Source organism: Phaethon lepturus, unplaced genomic scaffold (genome assembly GCF_000687285.1).
Source record: "Phaethon lepturus isolate BGI_N335 unplaced genomic scaffold, ASM68728v1 scaffold36632, whole genome shotgun sequence".
NCBI classification, from domain to species: Eukaryota; Metazoa; Chordata; class Aves; order Phaethontiformes; family Phaethontidae; genus Phaethon; species Phaethon lepturus.
The window spans coordinates 9,440-35,507 of record NW_010521872.1 but is presented as its reverse complement, the minus strand read 5'-3'; the positions used below and the strand labels follow the sequence as shown (position 1 = coordinate 35,507).

General features: G+C 45.9%; 2 protein-coding genes across 2 annotated transcripts in view; one reads left to right on the top strand and one right to left on the bottom strand.

Moving 5' to 3' along the window:
• Positions 1-82: 82 nt before the first annotated feature.
• On the top strand, positions 83-12,799 carry GSG1 (germ cell associated 1). The gene is made up of 6 exons (XM_010281653.1): positions 83-145; positions 5,349-5,667; positions 8,230-8,277; positions 11,020-11,172; positions 11,297-11,408; positions 12,484-12,799. The coding sequence occupies exons 1-6, from the start codon at positions 83-85 to the stop codon at positions 12,797-12,799; spliced, it is 1,011 nt and encodes a 336-aa protein (XP_010279955.1).
• A 2,425-nt stretch (positions 12,800-15,224) lies between these two features.
• KIAA1467 (KIAA1467 ortholog) overlaps positions 15,225-26,068 on the bottom strand; it is a gene marked incomplete at its 5' end in the record, with an annotated part of 14,546 nt that continues 3,702 nt past the window's right edge. Inside the window, 10 exons of the mRNA XM_010281654.1 lie at positions 15,225-15,296; positions 16,128-16,354; positions 17,507-17,624; positions 18,219-18,374; positions 18,595-18,676; positions 21,810-21,953; positions 22,609-22,750; positions 23,103-23,250; positions 23,920-24,050; positions 25,540-25,728. Of these exons, the coding sequence (XP_010279956.1) occupies positions 15,225-15,296; positions 16,128-16,354; positions 17,507-17,624; positions 18,219-18,374; positions 18,595-18,676; positions 21,810-21,953; positions 22,609-22,750; positions 23,103-23,250; positions 23,920-24,050; positions 25,540-25,728 (1,409 nt within the window). The remainder of the gene's footprint in view (positions 15,297-16,127; positions 16,355-17,506; positions 17,625-18,218; positions 18,375-18,594; positions 18,677-21,809; positions 21,954-22,608; positions 22,751-23,102; positions 23,251-23,919; positions 24,051-25,539; positions 25,729-26,068) is intronic.

Below are 26,068 nucleotides of genomic sequence, written 5' to 3'. Positions count from 1 at the left end.
TCTTCCTCCTCTCTTTTCAGGGCAGCTGAAGAGCCAATGTCAGGACGGTGTCTGGTCCCTGATATCCCCGGGGAGGAGAGCTATGAAGAGCCGTGCGCCTCTTGAGACCTGCCAGTTAAGTATTGCAATTTTGGGGCCCTATCTGGCAAGGGCTCCTCGCTCTTCTTTTCCACCAACATCCTTGGGAGTTGAGGGTGTCACTTTGGGGCAGGATACACCTTAAGTATGTATGTGATACAGCCAGGACAAAAATCACAGAATCACAGAATCAATGCATCGCTTGTAAACGCCTGGGCTTTTTTAGGGTTGACAATCTCCGTAAAGGTGTTGTGCTAAGATTGTGTTTTGCATTCGTTTCCTTGTTTTGTTTCTATAAGCCAAGCACTTGGCTGATTGCGCAGGAAATCAACTGCTGTGGGCATTCACTTCAATGGGTGAACTTTAAACAAGTCACCAGGGACCGGCTGCTGCTGAGTTCAAAGAGAAGGAGATATCCAAAACCTCTAGCCAAGTCAAGTTATGGTGGGAAATGTCAGATACAAAGAGGAGAAAACTGGAAGGCACAGTAGAGTGAAAGGCAGATACAGCTTGGTTTTCCTGTCCATAACTGGTCAGATTAAGGCGAGGTTGGAATGGAGATTTTAAAAAAAAAAAAAAAAAATTTTGCTAAGAGAAGTTTGTTGAACATCAGGAAATGTGCACTGGTGTTCTATGAGCTGTGTGCAATAATCTGGGGATGGGAACATGCAGAGAAAGTTAATATGGTACTTGAAGAAATATTGGAAAATGTATTAGAAAGAATAGTTCTGTGCAGGGCAGAAGGTGGAGCAAATGCCCTGCTAAGTTCCTCCATTCATTCCTCTTTTCTTCTTTCCCCAATGATTTCAGAAGTCTCCCCAGGCTCAGATAACTCAAAGATAACTCAAACCCACCATATCCCCAGGTGAGGTAAACAGGTTGAGTTCATAGAAATGGAAAAAAAGAGAAAGATAGAGGGGGAAAACACAAAGCGAAGGAACAGAAGTCTAAAGTTGGGTGTTGCTTCCCCCCAGCACACACGTGAGCAACAGACACTCCCAAAAGGAAGACTAGGGAGAGATTGCCATCTTCTGGAAGGATAAATATCTGCCATTATTCAGAATATTAAATCCGATACAAGTATATTTTTGAAACCGTAGCATATTTCTGATGAATTTATTTTAAAATTTGAATTCTTATCCATACAAATCTAATTCAGTCTCATTTCATCAATATATATGCCATGATCCCAGCTTCAGAAACTGACATAGCATCCTGGATTTTAATGAGACTCTCATCAAGCTTAAAATTAGGAACATGTTAACATTAAGGGTTATCAGTAGCGAGATGGACTCTATCTATCCTTGAGTCTGAAAACCAGGCTTTTTTTTACCGAGCATTTAGAAGCCAAACGTAAGGTGTCCAGATGTGGAGAGACTGAACAATGAAAAAAAAAAAAAATTACCACTCTCCTTTTAAACAGCATCAGCTGTTATTCTACCTTTTTCAGTAAATTAAGTACATCTGTGTCAAAAAGAACCTTTGTATTAATCAAAAAACCTGCAGACAGTCCATGGAGCACGGAAACATTTAGCATTGCTTTCACTTAGCCTGTCTTAGAAATGATTATCTATATTAGAGGAGCTTACGCAGCGACTAGGATTAAAGTAACCACAGAACCAGCGACTGTTCTGCTCAGGGCAGGAAAGGTCGGCAGCCCCTGACAGCACAGCCCACCTACGGGACCGTGAACCTGTTGGCTCCGTCCGCTGCCTGTACAGCGCAGGGGCTGCCACGGGCTGTGCCGTCACCCAGAGCTGTTCGCACAGCCGCCTCCCAGCCGCCGGGCTCTGGTGTTGGACGCCGGGGGTGGGAGCCGGTGGACCACCGGCTTCCTCTGCCCCAGCAGAGCAGCGTGGCGGGCGTGCAGGGGATCGGCCTTGCTCCCTCCCAGCGGTCGTGGCAGCCTCACCCGCTTGGCGCTGGGCAAAGCCCTTGTGGGCAAGGTGGGGTACACGCCTTTGGGGTGCTCCTCTTCCTTGCAGCTTGACTCAACGCAGCACTGCTCCATGCCCTCTAGTGACAGTTTGATCTCTTGAGAGGTGATGCCGTTCTTATTTTTCACTATTCTACTGTCCAACAAGGTGTATCAACACCCTCAGGTGCTGTGTGGGGCCTTTAAACTTTCAGGACAGGAGCTCAGGGCAAGTGCGTTTTTTTCTCTCTCCTTACTAGCTTCCCAAATTCATCCGACGTGAAGCTGCTGGGAGCTGGGATTCCTGGTGAACTTCGCACCTTGGTAAAAGCTGCCACTACGAGGGACACTGACAGTCAGTCTTCCCCGTGCTCCCACCCTTTGAGTACTGGACTTCTTTGACTCGTCACTGTTTCACATACCTCTGTCACGGTGGTGATGCCACTCAGCAGGCTTCTGCTGAGGGGCTCCTGTTGTCATTACAATCGCCGGTGCCCACGGGGAGGGCTGGACTGGCATCTCTTCGGGGTCTGAAATCCTCAGTCCTCAGAGCAGGTACAGTCACGTAAACTTTCCCTCTCCCCATTTTTTTCTTCTCCTCTTTCTGTGACTGGCAGGTCTGGCCAGGAGGATACCCCAGGGCTGGGGGGCTTGTGGCCTTTGCCATTCTGCTGAGACAGTGCACAGGGCAAGAGGTGACCTGACGCCAAGGGTGCTGGTGGTTTCTGAGCTAAGGTCACTCGACCCCTGAAGCACTGGCCAGAGAGCTGCCGGCTCGCCCCATACACGCTCCCAAACAGCCGCCGCATGGAGATGGCTGGGACCTTCCTGTGTTTTACGGAAACTCAGTCAATACAGGTCACCCTTCTGCTCTTAATCCCAGCACCAATCTCTTCCTGTATAATCTCCCAGAACAGCTGTGCTGTGATTGCATTGTGGATTACAAAATGACCGTTTTCCACAAAACAGCTGCTGGCTGGAGGGATAGCATTTAATAATCGCTGGGGGGGGCAAGGCAGGAGGGGAGGAGACAAAGGAGAAAGGGGCTTTGAAGCAGTTGGCTTTCTTGGAGGATCTAGAGATGAGCAAAACAGCAGACAAAGCGTGAGTCCCATATCTGTATTGCTTCTCCAAATTAACAGGACTTTGAGGACTTGCTGCCAAGGTAAATTCAACTTACTTTCCTTCTGGGGCTATCTAGATACTATGGTCAGTTATTGTCAGTAAGTGCTTGGCTTTTATGGAGCGAAATTTTGCTGACAATGTTCTCATGAAGGAGTAGTTCAGATTTGCTTCTCATTCCCTATGTCCTCTGCATCCTTGATCCAGTTCCTTCTTCTGACTCCTTTGTTTTTTATATTTTTTTGCCTTTTTCCTTGTCATTTGTTCTGAAATTATATGGCCTTTCAACTACTATCACAAATCAGCCGGAGAGAATATTTTTCCTACTATTGAAGATTGAAATTCAAAAAATTATTTTTGTCAATATTATGAGTGGAAAGATTTTTTTTAAATAAAAGCATGAGCAAACTGAAACCTGATGACAGAAAATCTTATAATCAAGCATTGATGAAATACTGACTTTGTGTGCTGAAGGTTTCTATTTTCAGATGAAAAATAATGGTTTTGAGGAGAGCAATTTTATCTATAATTTCCTTTTCAGTCATAAGCCAAATTTTCCAAATTTTCCACTGAAAGAACTTTCAGTGAGGAATGTGCCACCAACCTTAGCCTGAAACCTTCACATAATTAAGTGTTCCTAGCAAGTATCTGCTCTGTGAAGATGGTGATATCCAACATGCCTTCAGAACATGGAAGTCATTAGTTATGGTATCACTGAAACATTACCATCTACAGGGTGCAGCATCTCCACTGCTGAAAGAAAGGAATGCTCTGGGGAAGAGAAAAAAGAAGGCAGAGCATAAGACAACAGAGGAATTTTTCGGGAGCTGGGTATTTTCTTGCCTTCAGTGAGGGTTTCTGAATCAGGCGCTGTTTTCTCATCACTCAGGGTGATGAGTTGCTAATCAAGTCCTGCCTTCCAAGAGGAGCTTCAGCACCATCTTTATTGACCACATTACCGAGCTTGCTGGTTAGCAGAGCAAATGCTTCTAATTGCAGCAGTTTTGTCTATGGTGCAGTCACAAACAATCCAAAGCTCAGTCTCCTATCATTTATTTATAGTAGTGTCCACAGTGTGCTGGGCCTTTCTCACACATTCAATGTTAGGTGAGTCAACCGAATTTATGCGAAGAGGACCAGCAGCAGGCAATGTCTGTACAAACTGAATCTCTTCGTGGCCAAATAGATGTTGAGAGTCATAAATAGGAAAGGGTGGGAGTATCTGGATGAAGTTGTGCCAAACATAGGGAGTGCCATGTGGGAAGAGGCATGCGTTGATTACATGAAAGTTGATGTGTGGGTAGATGACATCTAATCAATCCATGGAGTGATAAGTTGGGGTTCTCAGAAGTCAGTGCAGGGTTTTGCAAGACACAAAAAATCTTAAGCTTCTCTCTGAGTGAGAAAGACTACAGGACCCTAGTACACAAACTGCTCTCTGAATTACTTTTTCTGATGAGATGAAACTGGGGAGAATGTTTGTGGCAATGTTCGCTCTTAAAAAAACCCACACGTTTGGCACTTTGTGTGAGAGCAGAGACACTGTCATCCCACTACCCAACGAAATTTCTGATGTGCAGAGCAGTGTTTGCTCAGGTGGGAGGAGCTGCTCTGGGGCTTGAGCTCAAGCTGCCAGGTCTGGATAGGTGGGTGTCCCTTCTCAGCAGGTCACTGCTTTGATGTGTGACCTTCAGTGATCCAGGAACATTTCCCTGCCTTTCACCACTGTGAAATCAATACACTTCCTACCTCCCCAGGTAAACTAATGAACTGCTTGAGGAAGTGTTTTGGGACACTTGGCAGCAAGAATTCTCATTTAGATGGACAGTGCATCCATCATGCCCCATCTAAAGGCAACACACAGGATTTGGGGAGGTTGGTTAAGAGCTTTTCCCTACTGTCTCTGAGATGGGGTGAATATGATGTCCCTTTCATTTTGCTCATGTGCTCAGGAACTCCAGTGCACTCAGCCCTGCTGTGTCTACTGGTCTACCCTCTCTTCCCCAGTACAGATATTCAGTGTACTTTGAAACGGTTGAAGCTGACCTATTGCTCCACTGCCCTGGCTTTCAAAAAATGGTTCTTCCATGCTGGGTGAGCTGTTGGGCTGTTGTGAGGAGGGCAGAGTGCTCATATGCCCTCCCCACAGGAGTGTGCTGGGAACAGCTGAGATTTGTAAGGCTAGGTGGGACAAGTGGCTGGTGTGACAGTCCCTCCCATTTGTGTGTTGTAGATGGAGCTGCTGAAGGGATTGCCGTGGCGCCGTGCTTTCCTGGCTGTCACCCTGAACCTGCTGGCTCTCAGCCTCTCCACCACTGCCTTGCTCGGCAGCTACTGGTGTACCGGGACCCAGAAAGTGCCCAAGCCTTTGTGTGGGAAGAGCAAAGACACCAACTGCATCGGTGTCCCCGTGCCGCCTGACGCAGGTGCTAGCAATGTTTCATCCCAGGATGTGGTGCACTACAGCTGGGAGACCGGGGATGACCGCTTTTCCTTCAGATACTTCCACACGGGGATGTGGCTTTCCTGTGAAGAGAGCATGGATGGGCCAGGTAGCGTCTTGCCCAGGCAGCCACAACTTCTTCCCTTGTATTTATTCCACAGGATTTTGGAAATGAAAGGCGGGAGGCTGACAACACTTGGGAGAAAAGCCTTCTTCATTTTCCTAGATGGCATCGGCCCCGTGCACTGCTGTGGTCATATTCTTGTCTCATTCTTCATTGAGATGTTTGCAGAGAGGGGCAAGGGAGAATGGTTGTCTCTGGTGTGCCCTTCAGTCTGCAAGAGGGGCTGTGAAGTGCAAGTGGTGGTGGTGGCAGCAGTGACTTTGTGATGGCATCATTCATCCTGATGAGAACTGGAGTGAGCCTCCTTTCCCTTGCTGCATATCTCCATTCCTACATGCAGCTTCCTTCATGCTCTCCAGGGCACATTTGTGCATGTCCCCTCAGAAATCTAAGTGGGGTGATTTTTTATGCAGTGTTGTCAATTTATGGTTATCACTGTGAGGACCACAATAGTTGGTGTTCTCCTTAAATCACCAAACTGAGAGTTTTTGTGAATTGAACAGGGACTGGCCTTTCCTTAAAAAAAAAAAAAAAAAAGACAGAAAGAGAAGTACTGCCTTATAGATACAGAGAAAACGTGGAGGATCTGAACCTAGAGGAACTAAAGCTAGGAGGCAAATTGACCTGAGGATTAGAGCTGCAGTGTTTTCACTGTAATGTTTTCCGTTGTTTTTATGATATTGTGACCCGTTTCACTTGTGATTTTTGACCATGTGGGACTGGCACTGTAAACCCTGGAGTGCCAGGGGCTGGTCCTGCAGCCTGTCCTAGACCCCTTTGGTGCCTCCCTTCACCCTTGGCTTGCTCCTGCCCAGCCCTGCTGAAGTCCTGCTGCTGAAACCCGTGCCACGCCAGCACGGGTGGACGCTCTGCAGTGCCGAGATGCTCTTTACGGCCTGGCACATACATCAAGGATCAGAACTGACCCGCAAGGTGGCCAGCAGGGAGATTTGTATCTGAAGATACATGCGCTGATGAAAGTTGCTTTCATCAGGTCCGTTCCTCTGAGCCCACCGCCCTCCCTTCAGCCCTCCCCAAGCACAAACGTCTCACCTTCTTTAACTAGGCCGCCGTTCTAGTATAGCATTTCTCATTTTCTTATCTGTTGCTGTCAGAGTGTGAAAATAAAGGACTGGTGAATAAAAGCAGACAGAAGGGGGATGGAAGCAGGAGGGAATGTGCTTGAAACTCTCATGGCCTTATGTGAGGGCTGCTTCGTTATGAGCATTTCCACACAAGCCGTGGAAGGAAATGTGTTTATTTGGGAGTGGTTTGGATTGGGGTGTGTTTTCATGGTGCTTGTGGGAATGGGACTATATCCCTTGACAGCTTTCCCTGGAAGACTTGTCTGGCCACCAGGCAGTCCTGGAATAACCCCAGTGCCTGAAGGAACGCAGAGAATGCGTTACATCCGGATCACAGCAGAGCACAGGGTAGAGCACGTAGTCAATCTCAGTCCCCTGTTTTGTGTAAATTGAGTACAAGCCACCCACTGCTGTGGGTCTTTGAAGCAAGTGCAGAGAAAACAACAACAAAAGGGGGCTACTATGAACAACAAGAGTTTGAGCTGAGCTGGAGAAAGGATTTCATTATTCGTGCTAATCTCAGGATCAGTTTAGATGAGCCTTGACTGAATAACCTCATTAAAGTTCTAGGTGAAGTAGCAAACCACAAGTTAATGAGGACTGCAGATGGCACTAAACTGGGTAGCGTCCTGAGAGCTGTGGATGACAGAAGTAATACAGGAGATTGGGAGAGATTAGAACTGGGGATAGAAATTAAGAAAATGAGACTCTTACATGAAAAGTGGCAGGCTGATACTTCTGGGAGAAAATACTGTGCCAAGTAGAGGAGAGGACCCTCAAATGCAGTATTGCACTATGCAGTAAAAGAGACTTAGAGATAATAATGATGGACCCTCAACTGAGACAATAGTTTGCATCTGGCCAACATAAAAAGACAAAGCAAATATGAACACCATTTGTCCAAATAGCATGCCTAAAACGTGAGGACAGAAGACCATATTTCTGTGTGGTTCTCTGCCACAGGAGAGGAACTCACATCTCAGTCATGCAGCATTTCACTTGGGAAGTTTGGGGTTGTTTTTTCCTTTCTTCTTTGGGAAGCGGTGCTAGAACTGCTCTGCTGAGACTGGGGTGAGTGGGAATTCATGTCCTCAGCAGAAGTGATGGGTCTGCAGCCTGTTATAAGCTACACCCTTAATAGGCCTGACCAACAGTAATTCTGTGAATGACTAGCAACAGATTTTTATATTCACCAGAGGCTCGTAAGATTTACAAATTGCTGATGTTTTTTTCCAGAAAATACACTTCTAGTTTTCCAGGCAGACATTGCTTTCCCCTACTTTGCCCCACTGAAGGTCTGGGAAGATGGTCAGAGAGAGAGCAGAGGGGAGAAGGTAATGATGGGTAGAGTCAGAGAGGACTGGAGCTATGCAGTGAAGAGAGAGTGAGACGGGGAGAATTTCTTTTCCCTTATGTACCCTGCATTGTTTTGCAAACTAATACCCTTGGTTTTGTGTTTCAGAAGAGAAATGCCGTAGCTTTATCGAGCTCTCGCCACCAGCAGAGAGAGGTAAGAGCAAATCCCCATACCTCACTGTAGCTGCTCAATGGGGGACCTACAACATTTCACCTGTGTGAGGACAGGAGGGTGGGTCCCCAAAGAGCCAGGCATGAAATCCTGGCCTCGTGGTTGCCAAAAGAGCAAAGATTTCTTCCCAGATGTTTGCCTAAACCACTGCCACCTGTGAGGTCAGTGCTGTAAACCTCAGACCTCCTCCCATAAGAAGTGGGATTTGTCTCATTTAATAACTTGCCCAGTCTGAGCTTCTCATCTTGCTATAGTCATCAGGAAGGGTATGGATGCCACCTTCCACATATGCTACATGTTGACTCAGTGCTTCAGTTTTGGGGTCTAGTGTGATGACTCAGGAAGCTGAATCAACTCTTACTTTGTGGTAAGTGATCAGGACATCTGAATGTTACACCTCCAGGGTGAAGTCCTTGCCTCATCAAATACAAAACTTAATTTGGGTTGGAGAGCTCACCCCTCATTGTCATGTTGTAACTTATCCTGGGGATAACTGCAGTATACCTGGATGTAAGTGTGCATATTCAATGGAAATTTTGCCTACTGAAAGCTTTTCAGTTTCTGTGAGCTTGGTAACTATTCCCTGAGATAGAGGCTGGACGCATTTCATTTCAGAGGATGTTCATATGTGAAAGGAAAGGCCTGGGGTGCAGAGTTTGTGTCAGCATTCAAGCCATGAGAGCTGGAACAAATGCTGGGGAATTGCAACAGCCAGCAGGGAGATGATTACTTTTGGGGAGCTCATCTTCTTTTTCTGCTTTGTATGCCCTATTTTAAAAACACTGGCAAAGAATGATGACCTGCTTTTATAAAGCAATGTGCATTCCCAGGTGAGGGATGTCGTGTGGTGGCATCGCTGTGCAGATTAACCTGGGTCACTCTTCAGCACAACAGCGGGGTTAGAAAACCTTCCCTGCTTATTCTTTTGGGAAACAATATTTACACAATTCAAATAATGCTGGTGTTACAAGACCATTTTGAAGTCATTCAGATCTCCACTTTCTCATAAATGAATGACTGACTTAACTGCATTTACTGAATGACTCCTGCATTTACGGAAAAATGCTCACTTTGTAGGGAGTAGCAACTCATTTTCCTGCTTTCTCACATGCTTGTGCTTTGTTCCCTGCCCAGGCCTCTGGCTCTATTGCTTCCAGTGTCTCCCTTATTGCTTGTTTTCCTAAGAAAGGAGGGTTATGCAACCACAGTATGTGTCTCTGTAAATCTCTCTCTCTGCCCCCCCTCACACTCCTCCTACTGCTCCTTGTCTAACTGCAGCCCAACACTGATAGAAAGGCCATGTCCTGTAGGAGATTGAGCTCCTACAAATTAATCGGAAGATTACTGTGAGCTTAAGCATGACACTCACAATGACACTGTGGTCTTAACAGCTCTACCACCTGCTTTCACCCCATCCTGTACATAGTATCGTCTTAAGATGACCTTGGCCTCCAGCACAGCTGCCAGTATACAGCTGGGCCAGCACTGGAGGAGGTGGCGTGGCTGCTGATTGCCGGCTGGGCTGGCTGAGCTGGGTGCATGCAGAGCAGCTCCATGTTACACAGTCAGCATTACGAGACCAGGCTATACAGCATGCGTGGTACGCCTGGACTCGCCGGGAGAGCGATGCAGAGACCTCTCCACATGTGGGGTGCCTTCAGCCTCCAGGACACTTTTGGCACTCTGACCTCTAACAAAATAGTCTCCTTGATGGTGCTGCAGCAAGCAAGCCAGCTCCTCTAAGCAGGGAATTGCAGCTCATCAATTCCTGCTAAAGAGCTGGGTGACTCTATGGCAATTATCACATTGAGGAGTTGTCAGTGCAGCATTAATGAGGGTTTTCTTCACACTCCTTTTCCCCAGTTGAATGTCTCCTCTACAGCCATTAGTAGTTGCTAACAGTAGTGTTCACAGTGCTGCTTCATTTGTCAGATTAATATTTCTTCCTCAATGAATCCTGTGCTCTTCCACAGCCCAGGATTACAGAGTGCCTTTTCTCATTCTCCTCCAAGTCCTACCACACAGTGAGCTCAGCTGAGGACTGTGGTATCACTTAAGTCCCACTGATAATCCCAGCATGAAAGTACCTGCACTCGGTTCAAGCAGCAGGGTGAGCGGTGAATATCCACCCCAAGGAATGTAGTTCATTTTAATTAAGGTTTCAGTGAGAAACACAGGCCTGCAAGGGGCCTCCTGAATTCCAGAGGCCAGGTCCCAGCCACTGCTGCGGATGCACCATAGAGCTCTTTTCTTAACCAGTTAAGTCCCAGGTTAAAATTAACTTGCTTCCATTGTTGTGATTAGAAACTTACTCTGAAGGCCACTACACTAATGGGTAAGAACCTTCTAACGTCCAGCTTGTATGTGTTTGTGGCCAACCTATGACCACTAGGTCTTGTGCTAATACTTAACAGCTTTCTCCCTGTCTTTTTCCCCATGGCTTCCTCCTTGCTGTTTATGAATAATGCTGGCTTGTTTGCAGACAGCTGTTTTAGTTCCTCTCAGCTTTTTCCACGCTAGACAAGCAAAGCCATCTTCTGTGACAGATCCTTTGTCCCCTTCGGCATCCTTTGAGCCATTGCTCACAGGTTGGGGGGATTTGTTGTTTTCCTTCTTTCCCTTCTTTCCATGGGGAATCCTTTCAGGACTGGGTTGGGAAGAGGGAGTACTATCCCTTGAACAAGCCATGCTGTATTGATGTGAGGAGTCTTTGGTTCCTGGCAGGAATCCTGTGGCTGTCACTGGGATCAGAGATGCTGTACATCAGCTTGCTGCTCATCAGCTTCATCCTCCTGATGGTGGAAATGCTGCATACTGGCAATCCTGTCTGTGGGTTGAAGCTTAATGCCTTTGCTGCTGTCTCCTCAGTGCTGTCAGGTAAGTGTATTACTGCAGGTTTGAAATCACAGCAGCAGGAGAGCCTCCTCTCCCACACGAGGCTGAAGTATATAGCTCTGGCACCTGCTGTGACTTCCTTGCTTTGTTGTCTTCTTGTGTCCAGGTCTCCTTGGGATGGTGGCACACATGATGTACACTCAAGTCTTCCAGGCAACAGTTAATCTGGGACCAGAGGACTGGAGACCACACTCGTGGGACTATGGCTGGGCGTTCTAGTACGTGAGCTCTGAAGCCAAATTCACCTCCCCAGCCTTTTGGGCTTCAGCCATGCTACACCCTGTCAAAACCCACCTTCTCCCTTCTTGACCTTCTTGTTTCCAAAGTTGAGTGTACCACAGTTCTCCTACTGATAATCTCCTCTCTTTGCCTCATGCCCTGCTTTAACAAATGTTTTCTGAATTACTTAAATGAGTAGCTACCAAGGACTTGCAAAACAATGGGGTGACACCTAAATGAGTGCCTTCAACCCTGCTGACTAATTAAGTTTGCCACTATGCTGGTTTTCCCTGTTTAGTCTCAGTTCTTCCTTGTGTGCGGAGGCCAGTGTCATACCTGTGATGATGCTCTCAAACATGCCTTGTTTTTCTGCAGTTTAAGTTGCAATGCTGCTTTGGCATCTTCACTAACCAGTGTCTAAAGGGCCTATCCCTGCTGCATCAAGCCTAGACACATGCTTAAAGATGTGGACACTGTAGCCAGGAAGAGCAGCTGCAAAAAGCAGGTGGCTCAGCGTTCATTTCTCGAAAGGCTAAATAAACCAGCTGCAGCTGATATGCTGACTTGAAAAACAGTTGGATGAGCCTTGCAGGTGCCCATGGAAAGTGCAGGCTCAATTTGCAATGCTGTACTGATGGTGACCACATTGCTTCTTTACACTTAAACACTCCAGTGCCATGTGCCCATCGTGGACATCAAATGTCAGCATGGGCATCTGGTTATGCTGAAGTAGAGATATCTCATGTCCAGGAAGACACTGAGCAGCCCTGCAATACAGAACTTGCTTGCAAGCTGCACTGTCCTGCTCTGACCTGTTACAGACTTTCCTGCTGCTCTTTTTATTTTCCCTGTGCCCTTCCTGGTGACAAGGATGACCAGTATTTACCCCACTGATCAAAGAAGGATCCTGTGGTGGGATAACCCCTAAGAACTGTAATGTTATGAGTCTTAGTTCACATCCAATGCCCAGCAGCTTCTGCCTGGCAAATCAGAGTGCATCACGATGCATGCAGTTCAACTCCTTACCCCACTTGTCTTCTCACAGCACATGCTATTCTTGCGTCTCTCCTGTAGCATGGCCTGGGCCTCCTTCACCTGCTGCATGGCCTCTGCTGTCACCACTCTCAACACCTACACCAAGACTGTGCTGGAGTTCAAAAGGAACCATGTCAAGGGCCATGATGGGAGCTTCAAGGATCAGCCTCAGTACCACCAGTACTTCATACAGCAGCAAATAAGCAGCTACTACAAGCCCCAGGACAAGCCCCTCCATTCAGTCTCTGAGGGAGTCGACTTCTACTCTGAGCTGCAGCAGAAAATGCTACAGCGGGAAGCAGAGCTGGAGCTGGATGAAGTCTTGGGACAGACAATTGGGGAAGATCGCTGTTAGGGATGTGCGCAGAGACAGAGCAGTGGGGTTTGGGAGGCACAAGAGCTCTGAACCAACCACTAGCACCACTGTTAGCAAGTTCTTGGGGAGCCCTTCCTTCCTCTACCTTTCGGGGAGTGAGAAGGTAGGCACTGGGCCAGGGCAACAGCAGTGCCAACAGCAGCAGGGTGGGTCCTCCCTGATCACAGTTTGACAGATGTCTTCAGCTGGGAAGGGTGAAACTGGAACGATGTTGTTGTTGGTGCCAGCTGTCTCCAAGCTCTCAGACAGACTTGAGGCAGATGTCCTAATCCCAGCAGTATTGCACCCAGGAATAGATAGTCAGCACCATCCAGCTGGCAAATTGCAGTGCTGGGCTCTTTGGGTGGTGTCACATTGACCTTCCAGCAACCCTCCTGGTTCAGTGCTACAGCAAAGGGCATTGCTGCTCTCATTGATTGGCTGTAATCCTCCCTGAACACCCTATTTATTCCTCATTTCCAGGCCCAAACGCCTCTTCGCCCTGCACCCAGATTAAAATTGCTGCTGCAGTAGGAATGGGGGGTTGCTTTCAGAAATCTCCTCCTCTTTCCTATCTGTAATGACTCCCGCATGCTCCCTTCTTGCTTTTTCCCCAAAAATCTCCCATTCTGAGGTACTTTCCTGTCTGTCTCTTTCTACTGTGCTTCTCTACAAGCTTTAAGAATCCTTGGCTGGGCTTTTGCTTTTTTCTTTGTTGCTCTTCATCTGTCCCCCTTTCCCCATTGTAAAAATATCACAAACAATCCCCAAATCAAGCAAACTCATAATGTCTCAAAGGTAAAACACTGGTTCACATGACACACTGATGCTGTACACAGTATTTATTTGCTCCATTGCAGTTCACAGTTCAAATACATTTTCCCAACAATATACAGACAGACTCTTTATTCACAGCGGGGATGTGTGTGTGTGCGGGCAGGGTGAATTCACATTATGGAGGAGCTAACGTCACTGCACTTGAATATCAGTTCTCTCAGGAAGAACCTCAGGAGAATAACTACTTCAGGTAACAGCCGCTTCACCTTTCCCAGCAAGGTGGTGGCTAGACAGGAGAGAAGGGGCACTCCTGTTTAATCTTCATATGTTATGAGTCCTCACGCTTTCAGTCCCTATTATGCAGCTGTATCAACTGACTATATATTATAAACTTTAACCCCTGTCTGGAGGAAAATGTCAGGCCTAGGGCCATTGCTACAGTTGTGCTAATATATACAAAGCTATTTACACCAAAATACCATTATACAAACTCTTCACAGGCTCTGACATTAAGAGAGCGGGGCCCAAGGACCAGCCTTGGGGCTGGCAGCTAATCCTGAAGGGCTATCCTGGAAGCTTTATATGGAGATGCAGGGAAGAGAGAGTGCAATACAGTGAGAAGTGTCAAGAGCCCAGGAGAGCAAACCCATGGTAGATGTGTCCATCTGGAGGGAGGGTCAAAGTCCTGCCAGCACCTCACCACTCACAGGGAAGTGCGGGGAGGCTGGAAGGCCACGTGCCAGCAGCAGGACAGAAGAGTCCTTTGCAATCCTCACCTTAGCCTGGCTTTGCCTAATGTCAAAGCTCAGATCTAGAAAGGCATACTGGGAAAACAGTTCCTATGTTTTTGCCCTGCACCGTGGGGAGCTGCTGGGGCACCAAAGTGCTTAGTTTATATACGGTCATTTCTATTACAAGAAAATTAATGCAGATGCTCTGCAACTACAACACAGGAGACTGATGGCACACGCAGAGGCATAGTTCAAAGCACTAAACATACTGAACATACTGAGAGCAAATGTGCTCCAAGGGTAGTCCATTCCTCCTGGAACTGCACACAGGTCTGGGCTGGCAAGGGAATGGTAAAGTTGAGCTCAGAATAGGGGTAAAATGCAGAGAAAAGCTTTCCAGCGTTGCCTCTGCCTGAGCAGAGGTGAAACCCTGAAGCTGTGGTGTGAGAATCAGCTTTGCTGTGGCTGGATCTAGTGTGATCTTTACAGTGCCAGTGGGGATCTGCTGGCAATCTATCCCAAAAGGGCTGTGGTGCATTGCAAAGGGGGACTCAGCTCACTGGACTGCAGTGTGATGTTACAGTGATAATTTGGGTTCATAAAAAGCTTAGGGATGGATGAAGAGGAGACAGAAATAAGACGTGAACCTTTCGCTTCTACATCACCCACATGAACCTGTCTTGAACATGGGACTGGGAAAAGAAATATACAAGTGCAAGAACTGGCAAATACTGTGGGGATCATCTTTCTCTAGATAAGGTAATTCAGCCAGAGAGCTAGTTTGTTTGTGAGTTTGGTGACAGAACGGAAAAGAGGGCTGAGAGTACAGGAAAGGTTGTGGACAAGACTAACCCTGCAGGAGCTAGACAGAGGCTTCTCTCCAAAAATATAAAGATTAAAGCAGCAGGTGGTGTCCTTTAGCCACACCATTTGCCTTGAGTCATCATGGCTCGCTCTAGGCTTAGAGCTTGTTTGACTGCCTGGGAATACTGTTTGGACATAAAAAGGAGTGTCCTAAATCTCATTCATAAATTAAACATACAAAAAAATATACATATATTGTATAAATTGATACATATATATATATATATAAAGAAACTTGGCTTTTTTTTTATATATATATATGTATGTATGTATATAAATTCTAAATTCACATTTCCTTGTTACCTGGAGGGAAGCATGCAAGAACGACATATGGAGGGGGAGACGCTGAACAAGGTTCCTCTGGTACAGGACAGGTCCACCTACGACAAACCTGCCTCCAGTAGCTTTCCCCAAAGAGCTGAAGAAAGGGGAAGTGCTTTTAGCCTCCGTTCCCTCTACACAGCAGTTTTCCTGAAGATTCACAGAGCAGCTTCCTGTATTCCCCATAGAGGCCACAGGTCCAACCAAAATCTGAGGAACCACCAGGCTAGAGCTGGAGAGGAAAGGCAAACAAAAACTAAAGCCAAAACCTATTATCATCCAGTCTGGTAGAGAAAAATGCTAATTCACAAGTCAGCAACTGAACATGGGCCCCACTATATGCAGGACCCTTGTTTGCCCATGTCAAAACAAGTCATCTCTGTCCCACCCCTGTGTTCCTTCTGTGAGTCTGTCAGTCCCTTATGATCATCATCCCTGCTTCTTTCTAAGATCCCTCTCCTTGTCCAACTGCCAAACTACAGCTGGGCCTCAAAATCTGTCTAGCTTATGGGGGCAGCCAGTCATCTTCCAAACAGACTCTTTGCATCCCAAAAAGCACCTAACTGTATCCATGGGGAAGAGATCAGCTGTTTTCAAAGTCCTGGATTTCATTAGGGATTCCTGCACAATCTCACCTTCTGAGGAAAGGCAACAAATTTCAGCCGGGCAAGAAATCGCCTCACTTCCCCACGGCTGATTTTGGGAGTGGTGGTGTCCTTTAGCCACACCATTTGGCCTTGACTCATCATAGCCCACTTCAGGCCCAGCTTCCTGACCGAGAGAAATCCTGGCTGTTTTTCAGAGGTTGCAGTTGTTGTCACAGTGATGTGAAATGCATCCTTCTGGAGATCATTAATTCCAACTGGTCCATCAGAAAAAGGAGAGAAAATATTGGTGAGGAGTAAATGATTACGTTTCTCCCAAAAGAAATCTTACAGTCTTTACTCAGTCAAAACATCCACTGGACTGAGGGTATATTCAGTCTGACTTTACAATTGCATGTATCTTAGTTAATCAGGGAGAATGATTTTAAGTTTAAAATTTTCCATGGAAATAAACTGAAATTTAGATCAGAAATGGAAGGATTTGGTTCCAAGTGATGATTATGAGCTTGATATAGGAGATGCACATATTTCAATAATGCGGTTCCCTTTCAGAGAGCTTTCCTTGTCACACCTGTTAGCAGATATTGTTTTACCTCTAGAGAAGGGGAAACAGGTAAAGCATGGGCAAATCAGTTCTCTTCAGTTACTGCAAAATGATCTGTACAGACGTCAGAAGTCCTAGTTTCTAGCAAACCCCTCTAAAAATGATATTCTATTTGCTCTTGACTGAGCGGTGTTTCTGATACAAATCCAATTAGATGTAGCACTATGTAGCAGCTTTTCTATGCTTCCTGACCTACTGGACTCTGTACTGGATGAACTGATCTTTTATCCCACATCCTGCCATGCTCAACAGGCTGGCTGTTGGTTGAACTGCTTTCGAAAGAGCAAGGAAATCCGACAGGGACTGTACAGTCTTGTATAGATGTTAAATCCAGATCTACTTTTCCCAGAAAACACATGTTTAAATATTTTGGATTCCCCCTTTCAAAAAGAAAGAGGAAGAAGCAGCACAGCTGCTATCCCAGAGACAAGGAGAAGATGGCCAACAAAGGCAGAAGCGTATCTGAGGTGACAGAGGTTTCATAGTGATTCTTCATGCACTGCCTTAAATCATAAGACCCATGGAAAGTCAGGGAACTTCTCTGATGTAAAACATGCATGAAATCAAACTTGGACCTTTCCTTGCTTAAACATGTGCAAGAAACCTGGTGGGTCTTTTATTTGCACAGTAGGGATTCGATGGGACCTTCCTTCAGGAGGAAGATGAATCTTACTTCCCATGGCCTATGTGTGGTGAACCTCAGGTGCTAACTTTAAAGGCACAACTACTCCCCATTGCCTCTCACAGCTGCCTCTCCCTCAATATTTGTTTTAGCCTAGGTAGTTTCTCCTGTATTTTTACTCACCTGCTGAAGCAATGACTTTGTCTGTGGCATTGGTGAGGTCCAAAAGGACTGTAGGAAAAACTGGATGGAGGAGATAGAGGTGGTGCAGCCCTGGGCGCTCAGGTCGGGGACCAGGTTGCTGTTGGAACGAAAGACAGACAAAAATGTTACAGCTGGCTAGCAACGAGGAGTTTAGCTTTGCCAAAGAAATAAGTTTTCTGACACTGCATTGTCTTCACATAGATCACAGAATCAAAAACTCTGTGGTTTTACAGAGATGAAATCCTGCAAAATTTTTTTTTCTAAAACAGAGTTTGCTCCACAACTTCTGTTTGGCAAGGTTGAGATCTGGCTGTCAAAGCCAGCTTGATGGGTGAAACTACAGTCTGGAAGTTTGAGTCTCCATGCTGACTTGTGTGCCTGCATGCAGAGAAGCAGCACTCTGGGGCTGGGAATAAATCTGCAGTAAAAGTATCTCAGTGTTGCAGAGAAAAACGAAATTCACACAGAAAGTTTTGGTTTTGTGTCAGTAAAGCTTTCTGGTGAAGAATCTGAACACAAAAACTCCTGTGTTCAGGCTCAGAGAAGTCAGAGTTTCAAGGCAAGAGGAAAAGATGTCCCTGACAGCCTTCTTATATGGCAGGTTTAAAATTCAATTACATTAGGAATAAAAGACAGAGACTGCATGTGCCTCCCAGAGAAACCTCGAAGTGAAGAAAGGATGCTTGCTCACCAAACTTTGTAACACAGGCTGTGCTTCATCAGCCCAGAAGAGAAAAACAGACTTCTTATCCAAAGTCATGACTGACAGTGCATCAAGCTGTTGCTTCTGCCATGGGAGTTCCTGGTTCCAAACCGGGAGGCCGGACTTGCCATCTATCACCACCACCTCAAGGCAGGGAAGAGATCTAGCATTAACAGGCGTCCAGGTGTGGGCATACAGAGAGCCCCCTTGCAGTGGCATGGTCTCTGTTGCCTGTGGCCACACAGTGATGAGTGTCAGCCACAGAAACGGGAAGAGCGAAGAGCAGGGAATGATTGTCCCTTTCTACCCAACCTCCCTCACTCCTATGCTGCCACTAACTTCCTTGCTTTCACACTTGTTTTACCTTTTTGTTCCCATCGCCAGTCTGTGCTTGCAGCATGAAGTCCAGAGTTTGGTCAGCACCGAAGTAACCTGGTACAGGCTGGCTGCAAATTTGGAAAAAGAAACACTCAACCCCATGGCAGAAAAACAGGGATTTCAGATGGAGACAGCACAGTTGCTTTCATTCTCCATTCTGCCTCTTAAAAAAAGCAGGATTTGCCATGCTAAATAAGATCTTTCATCCACTCAGAACTGTTCTGACTTTCAGGAACCATTTGTTGGTGGATCAGAAAAGTGAAAAATGATCAAGCAGCCCATAATTCTTGTTAGCCATTCTTCTGTGTGGGGGGCATCCCTTGCTGGGCTGTGTAGACATCTGTTTATCACCCTGTGACATGACCCTGTATTATTCTTTCCTTAGCATGAGAACTTGTACAGTTTTGCTATGGTCATAAAAAATTACCCAGCCTTTTCAAAATGCATCACCAGATTTGATCTGCTGAAAGTGTATTGCCCAGGCTGCTTTAGCTGTGTGAAACAGCTCTTAATATACTCACCATTAATGTCAGCCCATAATTCTTTGTTTTCTTATTGCTGGCAGTTTTACAAGCCTTTTCATAACCTTCAACAGCTTAAATGAAGTCCCCTCTCATCCTGTCCCTTTTGGGTGACATTAACACTATTACTTGAATATCTCTCATAATAACTGTTTTCTAGCCATCTTGCTTGCCTTTGGCTTTCTAAGTCTTATCTCTGTCTGCCTTAAATTCACCGCAGCTAGACACAAGGTTCTAAATAAGCACAAACGATTCCTCAAAATTCACAGAATCAGAGATTTTATGGCAAGGCAAGATCATCAGAATATGTCCTCCCTCCTCTTGTTTATGACTGATTGCTGTATTTCACCCAATCAACCAAGTATCAGTAGGCTGACTTTGACTAGGTCTACCAGCCATGAGGCTTGCTACGGAAATACAAAGATGAGATTAATTCATCACTTCTCATGACAGTCAGTTCTAATGATTAATCTCACCCAAAGAAACATGCCTGCATTTTCATTTTCTTGAACACGAATGGCTTTTGCTCCAAGGCACTTGTTCTTGCTAGGCAAGATTAAAATGCCCCTTAGCTCCTATTACTACACATGCTTATGAACTCACCTCTCAGGCTTCCCTTTGACCATATAAACCTTCCATGTTAAAGCATTTTTTCTAGCCCTTTTCTTCAATTTTTTCCAGCTTCTCCTTTAAAATGTGCATACCAGAATGGCTGCTAAATAGCAATGCCACAGTAGAGCTGCGGCTTGACTATTTATACTTACTGTATCAAACAATGCCATTCGCTTTACAAACACCTTTGGCAACCAGAACCAATGCTTTCAAGGCAGTATCACGGGACACTCCTATAGCTTGAAAGCTCTCCAGTAGCAAAAGGAACTAGGAGGTAGTTCTATCCTATCGGCATAAACTTTAAAGCTCTCCTAAGATGCCTCTTCTCATGTCCCTTATGGGTTACAGTCAGTGGCAGATCCCACAAACTGAATGCAGGCAGGCATATGTATTTTAGATGCTACCAATCAACTGAAAAATCCCCTTGGCACTTTCTCAAATGAACCAGAAGGCTAGTAATTCTTCCTGTCTAACAGTAATCCCCGCAGCAACCTGCTATTAATCCTCTCTCATCTGAAACATCCATTTACAACACAATTTTCAACTGCTTACTCAATTTCATGGTCTCTGAACTTCGCCCTTGTTTTATGACTACTGATTCTCCTTTATGGTTTTCCAGGGATCTTGTCATAAGCTATCTGGAAATGCAGCACATCTGCAGCAATCAGGTTGGTTTTGCTTGGAGACTGTTCCCAAAGGGCTGGACTCAGTCTGCCTGGCTGGAGTGGTGTGCTTGGGGCAGGTTTACCCAGGAAAAGGGGAGCTCATCTAGCTCTGTAAGCTTTGTCTGATGAGGAACTGGGTTTGGGTCTGTTTGACTATCTAGTGACACCCCCGAGCTGAAATTGTCCCTCAGCCTGTGTTGCTTACGCAGAACTTCTCTAAGTCCTAAAAAAAATACCCTCTTAAATAAATGCTTGTCCACAATATATTTGGTCTACCAGATTCTGTCTCTCTTAACTCCGAGAAAACAGGCAACCCAGGACTTTAGTACAGTGGCCTTGAACAAGAATTGCTTTCATTATTTTTCAATTCAATTTCAAATCATCTAGCAGCTTCTGTACACGTGTTGTACTCTGTTCCTTGGCAGGTCACAGAACCAGAAAAAACTGGGCTGGAGTGCGGCAACCTGGAAGAGTAGTTGCCCAGAGAGGTTGTGGAGTCCCCAGCCTTGGAGATACTTAAAACCTGAGAGCACACAGCCCTGAGCTCTACTTGGTCTAGTTGAGCCTGCTTGAGCAGGTAGGCTGGACTAGGCAATCTCCAGACGTGCCTTCCAACCTCAACCATTCTGTCATTCTGTGAATGAAACAAGTAAAGCAGTCTTCAAGCTTTCTTGATTTGAACTCATAGAAATTTTCCAATTCATTAGTGCATCCACTTGTGTATGACTGATTTTACAGCAACCTAAACTGGCTTTGCTTAGTCAGTACCCACTTACCCCTTAAACTAGACCCCAGACACATCCAGAATCCTGCAGACTCTGGGCCCAAAACACTTTCAGTCCATCTCCTTTCCCCATAGTACGATCAACTAGCCATAAGCTATTCCTAAAGCCATTGCTTATGTCCCCCGTCAGCCATCAAGAATGTGGACATGATCTGAATATCAAACCTAGCTGAACACTGATATTTTTTTTTGCTTAATGAAGTTCCAATGCCTTCTTCCTACAGATGCTCTTGACAGTCAGGTAACACTGAGCTGAAAGCTGCTTTCTTTCCTCTTGATAGCAGAGCAAGCAATTTGTTTCCCACATAATTTCCCTCAACTGTGCCCAACTGCCCTTTGCAAATATTTAATACTGGGCAAGCTGAAATTGCTGGTTATTATCAACCCACAAGATCTGGCAAATTACTTAATTTCCATGTGTGAAATTAGAGGAGGAACAGTATTATTTTAAGGTTTACATTTAGTAGAGATGGTATGCTGATTGCCATCAGAGTGCTCGTTTTCAACTTTCAAGGAACATTAAGATCTGTGGGCCACAGTCAGACACCTTCTCTAAATACTAATATCACTGATGTGATGAAGGAAAAAATAGGACAGAAAAATGTTCCCAGTATGTAACCTGCTAATGTTCTGCAGTTCCAGGGTCCAGCGGGGCTCCAGGTCCTGTCCCCCCAGTAGGATCAAGCCCTCTTTGCTTGTGATGAGCAAGTTGCTGCAGTTTGTGTCAGGTGTCTTCATTGTCTGCAGGAAGTCAACACCCCCACTGGCACAAATGGAAAGCAGAGAGGAGATTCCAAGGCTTGTATTTGCACATCTCAGCACTAGCTGCCTTCCACGTGGTAATTCATTCTACCTAAGATTTGAACTATTCTTGGAGAAGCCCATCTTTTCCCTGGTGATGGAGCTTAGCTTCCTTTGGGGGTTCCTCAGTTAAGTGGGCTAAATTCAGGTGTGGGCTCTTATGAACATCTTGAGTTACTATAAAAAACATGGAGTTTGGTGGTTCACATTTGTTCCCCCGCTTCATTCCTATCCAGGCTGACCTTGGCCACAATTTGGCAACAAAGAAGGAGCTGAGAAATCCAGGCCTACAATGCTGTACATAGACTGAGCTTCACAAAGGAACTGCATTAGCTGGGAACACCTGTTTTTTTTTCCTCCAGATATGCATAGGGGTGGAGGAAAGGAAAAAGGAGCGGGAGAAGCAAAGGACTCCCTTTTATCACACTCTGCGCTTCTTTTACTAGGACAACCACAGGACAGGGGGAAACAACAGGTTCCCCAGGGTACTGTTATCAACTGGACAATGAAAAGAAGGACAATATTGAAGTAGAACGGACCATCTCTAAGAGCGCTAAGAGGTGCCTACCCTACCTTTCCTCTCCCAGCAGAAGCAAGATGACAAGTCCATCTCCTACCTGTAAATGTCAATGAGCTCTGACAGGTTGACAGATCTGCGCTTTTCCCACTCCGGCTCCTCCTGCTGCAGCATTGCAGGAAAGCTGTCCCGGTTTCTGGCTTGGGTAAAGATATCCCTCAGGGCAACTGCTTGAACATTACCTGCCAGGAAGAGTAAAGATGAAGAGTTCTGCCTGAAAAAGTTAGCTTCCTAGTAGCACGGAGGGTCCTTGGGACCACTGCAGTTGTGGTACAAGGTAAAGAAGTGCCCAGAGCTGGAACTTCCCTGGCATGATGTACCTTTGGGAATCTCCATGGTATTCCAGGTTAGCAGGTATTGTTGCTCCTGTACTTTTCCACACCATGGCAGCGAGACTTGTTCCCATGCCCTCTACTCATAGGTTTTACAGCAGAAGGCATGGTGGAAATATCCCAGGGATGGTCTGGGCCATTTTAGGTAAAATTAATATTTTCTCAGCAAGGCAAAGCGCTAGAGAGGCAAGATGCATCTTACCAAAACCAAACAGGATGTAGATTGCTCCCCGACTGGTAATGTGGACTTGGGGGCCAATCACTTTCCCTTCTCCATTGGTGCTGTACTTCACAGGACCACCCAAAGCAGTCCCAGTCTTTCCTGACACCAAGATGAAAAACACATCAGGCTGCAAAGACAGAGATGTAGAGATTTTTAGCAGTGCTTTCGTGCATTTGTGCTCTCAGAATTTTCCCCAGTCCCCACAGCATGAGGCGCCATTGTTCTTTCCCCCCACAACAAGGTCTGCCTAGTGGTCTCTCTCTTTGCTCAGTCTGGCTTCCTGGGAGTCATGCTTTTCTCTTGACTGCAAATGCATCAAAGACGGGAGGGACTTCAAAAAAGTGAACTCCTCTAGTGACATTAATCCTAGAATTGTGGGGACAGCTGAACATGGAAGAAATCTGCATCTGAATTAATCACACAAGTATTTCTTTCTTTTGGATAAGGTGAATGCTCCTTTCTCCAGAGACCTATCTCAACATGGCTCCTATGCTGCTAAACACTCACTTCAAACCAAGCCTTCAGTAAACAGAAATAGTTAATTCTCAGGTCTCAGCCAAGGGTAAATAATGACCCTTCTGTTCATTCCCAGCTGACAAGACATGCAGGTAGTATCATTATTGCTTAATCTCACTGCTCTGACCTACTGAAAGGAAATGGTGCTTTTCATGGAAATCTAAGGGAATGACAATTAGGGGCTCTTGCAGCTCCTGTTACAGCCTTTCAACATCAGGTTCTCTGTTTTTCCTCTAGATAGTCAAGGTCCTTTCAAACCTTGAGCAGGGATATGCTGTACCTGTATCTCTTTGAGAGCCAGAACAACAATATCCCTAATCCCATCTCCATCTAAATCCGGAAGAGTTGCAGCCGGTGCAGCCAGGATCCCACTTGAAAGGTGGATGGAGTTCAGTGTCCAGATGGTCTTGCCTGCAGGAAGAACAGGATGAGAGAGACCTGCAGCACTTGGGGAACTTGCCAGCAGGCATCCCCAGAGAGTTCCACAAAAGCTTCTTGAAGGAGGGGGCAAAACAGGTTGTTTCCCCCATTCTCTGAGAAGAAGAAAGACAAGCCTACAAACTGGGGAAAGCTGCAGTGGGAAGCAACGTTCTTCCCCCAGCATTTCTTCAGGTTGTCATTGAGTCATGCCTCAAGTCCTGCTGTGGTTTCTTTTTAGAATCTCTCTAGAAAGACCTGAGCCCAAAACAATTTCTGAAATAGCAGAGAATATTTGAGGTTCACTCTTAGATGGAGAACCTAAATGAGCGTGCAGCTCTGCAGGACAGCAGTTGTTTTCCTCAGTCAATGGTAGAGCCTGTAGGTAGATGCCAGGAAAGGGAACAGATGGGCAGTTCTGATATTCAAAGTGCAAATCTGTGAATCTGTGTCTCCGTTAAATTCCCAGCAGAAATAGCCACTCCAGCATGGCATGCTCACTCCACCTCAGGGTGAAAGCATGTTTTCAGCAGTCCAGCATGGACCCAGCTGGAAACTCAGTAAAACCTGGTTTGCAAATTGGCAAATAAACACCCAAAAAAGGCAAAATGTAATTCTATGCTTTTACATTTCCATGATTCTTTTACCAAGACTTTTGCTTTTTCAATCAGAGTTTTAAAATGCTTTGCTGCTGCTGTGTAGGATAGGGTTTGCCCCTGCATGAGAAAGGAAACCAAACGCCAGACCTGCAAACACTTGCACACATTAATAACACTACTACTGCAGGTAAAGGAGACAGTCTATGGTCCTGACCATGCAAACATTGTGCAAGTAAAAAAGCCTTTGAAAGGCAAGTGTCGCTGCTCATTGACTGGATGTGTCACTTAAACCCAAGGTTTCTTGTATCTCTCCACTCTCTGTCCCGATTCCAAAAACATCCCTAAATCTACCTATGAATATTTCTGCCAGTGAATTAACGTGGTAGAACTAACAGCAATCAGAGAATGGAGGTGCACATGACCAAGTGATTAAAAATGCATATTCATTCACATCTAATCAATTCTTCTATGGGCCTAATTTCTCTGGAAGGTTTCCTAGCTGTAGCACACATCCTTATATAACTTCTCCAAGAATGGTGTTCAGCTTTTCAGGGCTGTTAGGTAGGTGCTGAGTTATACTAACAGCTCAACGTTGATGAGAACAGACCTTACATATCTTTTATGCCATGGGGATGCTACAGGATAAGATTAACACTTTGAAATGGTCTGAGATGGTAGGATGAAAATGCTGCCACAGACCAGCAATGGTGTGGATTCACTTAATCCGTCTAACTAGAAACTCATTGGTGTTTTGACTCCTTCCTGTGTGTCACCAGATAACAGCGACCATGAAGTACCAGCCCTGAATCATTCATGCTTATTAGTCCTTTAAAGAAAACAAAAAAGCAGTAGCGTATTTCTAATATGCTGGTAGTTGTTTATACCTGTGGAGGCACTGAGAAGGCTAAGGAATTTTGATGTTCCTGTAACGAGGCAGACGGGCTCTGCAGGTGCCCCCAGTGACAGCCCTTTGCACTGCACACTCCGAGTCTCCTCTGGAAGCTGGATGGACCACAAGGTGCTGCCATTCATACCCGAAAGGGCCACCACAGTTACGGAGGGCCTAGAGACACCTGGAAGAGGCAGGAAAGAGTCAGTGAAATCCTTTGGTATCAGAGGTTATGTCCATGATACCTTTGGTCTTTGCGCTTGAGATCCAGCTCTAGCTCCTAGAGCTGAGTGGCTCAAAGCAGTCACATCCACAATGCCTGAAAGCAAAGGTCAAATCCCACCCCATGGCTGAGTCTCTCTGTCTGCAGAGCCTAGCAGTGATCTCCAAATTGGGCTGTCAGCCAACAACGCAGACAATCATGGAGGCTGGTCCTGAGGTCACAGCTAGAAATGTGGTCAGTTGAGCACAGAGAAACCAAGATCCTGGCGAAAACCTGCTCAATTGTGCTGACTTCCTGGTGT